Raw genomic sequence first — 7579 nt, forward strand, 5'->3', positions numbered from 1 at the left:
GATCCACCTGCCTCTGCCTACCAAGTGCTGGGATAAAAGGCGTGTGCCACCAAGCCCAGCCTAGTGTCTTTGTCAAAGCTTTGAACATAATTTACACAGCAATGCACCCACGTTTGCAACTCCCTTTCGCTCTGACCCCTCACTAAGGCCCAGGCTCTTATGTTCAATTTGGCACCTGCCTGTACACATGGGCACCTCAAACTGTTCATTCCCCAAGCTCAGCTCTTCAGTATTCTTTACTCCACTGCATCACGACTGTTCACCCTCTTCTTCCTCCATTTTTAGTAAATACGCCACTCAGCCACACAGACTAAACAACTCTAGGCTACACCTCTGATACCATTCGCTTTGCTCTGTGAATCAAGCCCACTGCCTCCACATATATACTGAGTTTCTCTTCTTTGTGCCTCCATTACAGCAGGGATGAACCAGGACATGAGAGCTATCACAAACCACGGTAACTATAACAACTTTCAAAGTGGCCTCTATGTTTCTAATGTGAATATTCCTTCCCAAACCTATGCAAATTGATCTTGCTTCTTTTTAGTGAATTTGACCTTGTCACACCTTCCGGATACAGTTCCCCCAGGACTACCCACTGCATTCTAATTAATCTCACTCTTGCAAGGCTTCAGGGACCTGCAGTTTGGCCCTCCTCCTCCCGTGTCTCCTCAGGCCACGTAACTGCTCAGCCACACAGGTCTTTCCACTGTCCTCCAAAGCCTCAAGCTCGCCTCTGTCTCAAGGACTTGGCAATGCTTTTTTCCTCCTCTGTAATATGCTTTCCCCAAATCTTCTTAGCCCACACATGCCTTTTCTAAAGCACTTTCTTTCTCTGATCATTGAGTCTAAGCCGGGTGATTCCATCAGCACTCTACCATACCCTAAGTCACTGTATTCTCTTCAGATGCCAGGTGAAGGATCACACACAGTCACTCATTTGGTCTTTGTCTCCCCCAGCAAGTATTTGTTATTGAATAAATGAACAAATGAGCAAATATTCTGTACATATGAATAGCCATCTCACCAGCTACCAAGTTGGGTGTAAATTCCTGGAAATTTATAAACTCTTTAAAAAATAGGAATGTTTTCTTAGCTAGTACTGTGTGCTTTCTATCCCCAATTTCAGTTAATTCTCTATCCCAGTTAAAGTGGGATTACCTGGGATAATGGACATTAACCTATATGTCTATCCCAAACTATAAGTAGCATTTCTTTTCTTTTTCTTTTTCCTTTTTTTGAGACAGGGTTCTTCTGTGTAGCCCTGGCTGTTCTAGATTCCACTTTGTAGACCAGGCTGGTCTCAAACTCACAGAGATCCACCTGCCTCCACCTCTCAAGTGCTGGGATTACAGGCCTGTGCCACCATGCCTGGCTAGCATTTATTTTAAAATTTACATTTATAGTATAACATATGCCATAAACAAACAGCAGGTAAGTCAGAGATGGCTCTGTGAATCACCAAGCTAAATAATATAACAAGATAAAACAAAATAAATTGCATATTCTATTTGATTAAATAATTACTGAAATTTCATAACCTGAACTGTACTGAAAACCTACCTCCCCGCTTTTTGTCATTTCGAATTTCCCATTTGTGTATTGGTTTCGCTGTGGTTATCTGAATAAGCCCGAGTTTTCCATCTGATGTGCCGAACAGAAGGCCTTCTCCGGAGTCACCTAGTTAAAATTCACAGTGAGCATTACAAACACAAAAGCAAAACATACTAACATCTTTAAAAAAACATTTTAATGTAAAAGATCTCATTTTTCAAATATTACATAAAGACAAGAAACTTAATTTGGGGCAATTTTTAAAAGGAAAAATATTTGGTATGTGTATATATATATATATATACACACACACACATATATATCTCAAAACGTCATATGACACCACCACTCATATGTACCTTTTCTTTTTATAGATCAGAAGAATAAATTAATAAAAAAAACATAGGAAAAAAGATCCCATGTATACCATGATGCATGTCTGTGTTGACTCTGTACCTTTTAATTCATTTAAGATTCCTGAACTAAAATTACTTTCTCTAGCATTTCTTTTTTTTTCTAAGAAAGCTAGTCCTTATGTGTCTAGAAGCAAGATACATGACTCCTCTGCTTTGAGGCAGTATCTACGGGATCCTAAAACTATAACGACAGATGCGCGTGTCTACGTACTCACTATCTTGAAAGAACGATCTCATCAGTGAAGACCAGACACGTTTCCTCTATACTGTGTTGTTTTGAGTATACAAACTAGAATAAAATGGTCACCATGTAGTCACAAAGTAAAACGTATTGCCTACAACCGTTTCAAATGGGGAAATTCACTAGTTCATCACCGAGCAGGATCACACGCTCAATCCTGCTCCCTGTTTTTACTTAATCTTTACATGCACAGCCAGCTGGGAAGACTGAAATGCCATTACCGCCATCTCGATTATGTAGGGCTAGGACAGTGGGTGGACCAGGAACTTCAATTTCATACATCACAGTAGATCCCTGAAGGAAAAGAAGAATCTTAAAAACTGAAACTGAAAAAAAAAAAATCAAAAGGACATAGGAAATCAAGGGAAACATCAATATCTGAATATAGAGTTCATAAAAACATTGAAAATAAAAGTGCTTTAAGAAAGTAGGCTAAAGCCGGGCGTGGTGGCGCACGCCTTTAATCCCAGCACTTGGGAGGCAGAGGCAGGTAGATCGCTGTGGTCTACAAAGTGAGTCCGGGACAGTCAAGGCTACACAGAGAAACCCTATCTCAAAAAACCATAAAATAAAAAAAGAAAGAAAGTAGGCTATGGATATAAATGTTTGTCAATAATCTCACATCTCTAACACACTGAAAATGAAATACACATACAACAAGGAAAATAATGCATAATATATTCTCTATTTTCCTAATCGGTTTCTTTTTTTTAACTTTGAACTTTATTAGAAAAAAGCCATGATTAACCAGATTCAAAGACCAAACAGCTCAGTGGGCTTCTAGACAGTGGAGTTTCATTTTTACTGTGTGGCTTATCTGAAAACTGGTGAACGCCTTTCAAAGCTTTCCAGGACCAAGTGTGACTTCTTCTGTCTTCTGTAATGTTAACTGGACGACTCACCATAAAATACCGTCAATAGTCTGAGCACCCTAAAAGCTACTTCCTAAAGAAAATTCTGGCTTTGCCTTTTGGTATTCCCCAAACTCACTCCAGCTAAGAGGCAGAATCATCTATCACTTAGACAGAAAGCTGGAGCTAGGTATGGTGGCACCCACCTTTAATCCTAGCACTTAGGTAAGTAGAGGCAGGCAGATCGCTGTGAGTTCAAGGCCAGCCTGGTCTACAAAGGGAGTCCAGGGCAGCCAAGGCTACACTAAGAATCCCTGTCTCAGAAAAAGAAAAAAAAGAAAGAAAAAAAAAAGAAAGGAAAGAAAGGAAGAAAGAGCAAAATAGAAGAGAAAAAAAAAAGAAAACAAGCTGGATCCTTTTGTCTTCTTTTTGTTTGTTTTTTAAATTCAGTGGATATACCACTTACAAGACTTTAGTGTAGATTTGGAACATGGAAAAGAGCCATATGCTTATCCTTTATTAATCATTTAAAATAATATCTACAAATAAAAAAAGAATACCCACAAGCTGGAAAAAAAAAAAGGCAACCTCAGGGGATAGAGTGTTCTCAAAGGCAGGAAAAGGAGAAATGAGCAAGGGCAGAAGGACAACACTGCATTTTCTCCTTTCCCAGGTCCTTGCTGACTTATTTTCAACAACAGGCAGCCATAATAGCACAAACCTTTGATCCTAGCACTTGGGAAGCAGAGACTTGTGGGTCTCTGTGAGTTTGAGGCTATCCTGGTCTACACAGTTCTGGTCCATACAGAAGCTATATGGTAATAGCCTGTCTAGAAAAAATTAATTGCTAAATAAATAAGGATACAGATAGCCCTTTATGAGGCCAAGGAGAACAGAGAGACCAGCGAGGTAATGCCAGGCTGAACGCTAGCCCATGCCTGCCTTGTGCTTCTGAAATAGGATCTCAAACATCCTGGGCTGGTATCAAGCTCCCAACAAAGCTAAGGATGGTCTTGACTTTGATTCTCCTGCCTCCACCCCCTGAGGGCTGAGACGATGGCAGGCCTGTACCACAGCCTCGGGTCTATGCTATGCTGGGTGTCAAGCATCTTAGGCAAACACTCTACCTGTTATTTATGCAATGAATTATTTACTGAGCACTTTATTCTACATACTGTGATTAAATGATTGATTGATTGAAATTATTTGTTACCTCATCTACGCAATTTCTCCTTTTAACTTTTGAGGACTAGAAAAGCAACGAAGGAACAACGTGGGGCAAGTGTTGACAATAGTGCTGTGTATCACATTCAGGATTGGGGACAGGGAAGCAGAAGGTGGCTTCCCTATATATTTTCTAAAAACTTTCAAAACATCTCAATACACTTGCCTGAATGAATAAATAAGTCGGCAAATGTAAACATATTTTCTCACATTCGACTTTACACAGGATACTTAAAGTAGGATTCATTTAAAGTAACCTTAAGTATGTGGAACTCATTATGATTAACTGAATAACGGAAAGTTATAAAAACCCAAAGGGCGTCACCTGTAAGACTCGGAGCACCCTGTCCTGGCAGGCCAACACCGGTGTAACGCGAGATAGCCTTTCCACGGGAAGGCAGATGACATCATTGATTTTGTCCCCAGAAAGGTAATAATGTTGGTCCTTGCAGTCACAGTAATGATTGTAGGTGTAAGTTGCACTGAGAAAGAGGTCCGAGCCAGAGATGCACCTGAGGACATGCAAATTTAGACATTCACACTTTGTTAATGGATCTGTCTCAGGAGATGAAAACGGTTTACTTATATTTTACATAGATACCTGTTTTTCACTTCCCCCACTTATTTTCTTACACACACACACACACACACACACACACACACACCCTGTTAAAGACAGGCTCTGGCGTCATTCTAGGCTGTCCTTGATCTCACTCTCACAGCCTGGAATCAGGATCCTCTGCCTGTCCCTCCCAAGGGTAGGATCACAGGCACAAAGCAACACTTCTGATTCTAAAAGATGCAAATAAGGACTCTAAGTTAGGCTTCTCAATAAAAAGCTCAGAAAAATAAAAAAAACTAAGGAGTGTATGTTAATTCGTCTATTATTTATTTTTTTTAAAAAGATTTATTTATTTATTATATATACAGCATTCTGCCTGCATGTGTGCCTGCCCCTCAGAAGAGGGAAACATCTCATTACAGATGGTTGTGAGCCACCATGTGGTTGCTGGGAATTGAACTCAGGACCTCTGGAAGAGCACACAGTACTCTCAACCTCTGAGCCATCTCTCCAGCCCCTAATTTGTCTATTAAAAAAAAAAAAAGTATCAAAAGAGAAACCTTCTAATGTGCACCACCTGCCAAGCCCCGTTCTAACTGTATACGCAAATCAGCACGCCAAAACTCACAACCCTACACAGAATGTTGTTAACCCTTTTCTAACTGAATAGCAAATGTTACCAGGACTAATGGCTCATATTGTACATGACAGACGGCAGCTCCACAGTCAGCTTCGCATGAATAAAGTAATGAGGAATGGTGAGAATGTTTTCATTAGAACGTTATCTTGAAAATCAGTCCATTTACAATTGTTTTTTTAAAACAAAGTTTAGCTAATAATCACACAAGTCTCTAACCCTTCATCTATGAGGGCATTTCAAACACATTATACATTTTTAAAAAACAACTTGAGATGGCTTTCCCTTGTGGCTGTTGAACTCTTGTCTCACCAAGACAGAGTTTTAAAAGGCCTCACAAGTCAAGAGAAGTGCTATGCATCGCACAGAACACCACACAAACACCGTCTACCGTAAAGAGAGATGGTGTGAGCTGGCAGCTTCCTACCCGGGCCTCTGGCTACTTGTACAACGTGGCTGTATCACAGCGGAGGAAGCAATTTAAAAGCCACTCTTAGTTACTCTGCTTACCAAGTGTGAGGCAGGCTGTCTACCGCTAGGCTTCCCAAGAGCGTTTGGGTTAGCAGGGTGGAGACTGGACTATATGAACTTTAAAGTCTCTCTAGCCTCTGTGGCTCAAAAACTAAAATTTCAGGGCTGACAAAATGGCTCAGAAGGTAAAGAGCTCGCCATCCTGATGACCTGAATTTTCTCCCCAGAACTGACATAAAAGTGAGAGAGTCACTCTACAAAGTTGCCCTCTGACCTCTACCCATAAATCAATGCACACTTATCTCTTTCTCTTTCCCTCTTCCCCACCACTCAATAGGGGGAAAAAATCTAAATTTTTAATTGTGAATATTCACATGCCAGGAAGTCCTTCGTTTTTTTCACTTAGTTTTACTCAATTCACTGGAACTTTAAAGGCCAGGCTTTTGGTTTGAAGATCAGGTCTCACTCTGTAGCCTGAACTGATCTTGAACTTGTCATGCAGCCCAGATTGGCCTCAAACTCATGACAGGCCTTCTGTCTCAGTCTCCCAGGTGTGGGGTTACAGGCATGAGCCACCACATTCAGGCACTGGTCAGCCCTTTAACATAAGATTGCTACCCCCAAACCAGAACTGCCAAAGACACGTGACGGACAGGAACCAGTGTATCTAAAGAGGTGTGTGTGTGTGTGTGTGTGTGTGTGTGTGTGTGTGTATAAAGACTTTTTACATACACCTTGATAGTGATCAGAATCATAACTAAACCAGACAGTGAAAACTGAATGTATACAACTTATACTTGAGAACAGTTAGTAGAGAGGCCTTAGATTGTTCCCAACGTAAGTTGTGTGAGAGGTGATGAACATGCTAATGACTCGGATCTGACATCACACACCATGCACGTGTACTGAATATCACTCTGTGACTTATAAAGGCGCATGATTACTATGTATCTATGAAAAATAAAAAAATGTGTATTGGGTCTAGGTTCTGACTAATGGCATACCTGTAGCCAGTTTTATTTCCAGAAAGCCTACTAATGTATACTAATTTAATCAGATGGCTTACAACAACCCAATGTGTTATAAGTAGAAGCATATATAAACATAAAAGAATAAAACATACATAGCTTTAATGCTTTCCGTGAGGTTTGTTTCGAAAGAGAGAAATTGTTTTCCTCTCTTTGTGAAGCCTCTAATCTCGGACCCTGCAGCAACAAAAATTTTCTCCTGAGGTGTGTTAAGAGCCCCTCCCAGTTCCAGCCTCGAAATCTTCTGCCCCGGTAAAGTCTTGAACACTGGCTGCAAAAATCAATTAGGGGGAAAGTTAAGTGGATAAGCTATTTTACTGCAAACATCTTCCTTTACTATAAAAGCTATGATTTTAAACTTATAAAATGTTACAATTTATTTTCCACTTCGCTATTTTAACAAGACTCTAATGCAGGAGTGTCCAGCAGGTAGTGCAAGTCTTCCAGAAAAGCTACTGCCCCAGACCGCTTCACTCACCACTGCCTCTCCTTTCTTCATGCCAAAGCATAGCACGACTCCATCTTGATCTCCAACGACCACCTGCAATAGATCGATTCCGAGGCTAACTGCACTGCTGTGGTTAAGAGTCACCAT

At 40.6% G+C, this 7579-nt stretch overlaps 1 protein-coding gene across 1 annotated transcript in view; it reads right to left on the bottom strand.

The window, feature by feature from the left end:
* Bbs7 (Bardet-Biedl syndrome 7) overlaps positions 1 to 7579 on the bottom strand; it is a 30995-nt gene extending 23416 nt beyond the window's left edge. The window contains exons 1-5 of the mRNA XM_051157755.1: positions 7463 to 7579; positions 7080 to 7255; positions 4612 to 4798; positions 2433 to 2505; positions 1564 to 1680 (exon numbers count right to left, since the gene is read on the bottom strand). Of these exons, the coding sequence (XP_051013712.1) occupies positions 1564 to 1680; positions 2433 to 2505; positions 4612 to 4798; positions 7080 to 7255; positions 7463 to 7579 (670 nt within the window). The remainder of the gene's footprint in view (positions 1 to 1563; positions 1681 to 2432; positions 2506 to 4611; positions 4799 to 7079; positions 7256 to 7462) is intronic.

The sequence above is a fragment of the Acomys russatus genome, chromosome 15 (assembly GCF_903995435.1).
Source record: "Acomys russatus chromosome 15, mAcoRus1.1, whole genome shotgun sequence".
In the NCBI taxonomy this organism is placed as follows: domain Eukaryota; kingdom Metazoa; phylum Chordata; class Mammalia; order Rodentia; family Muridae; genus Acomys; species Acomys russatus.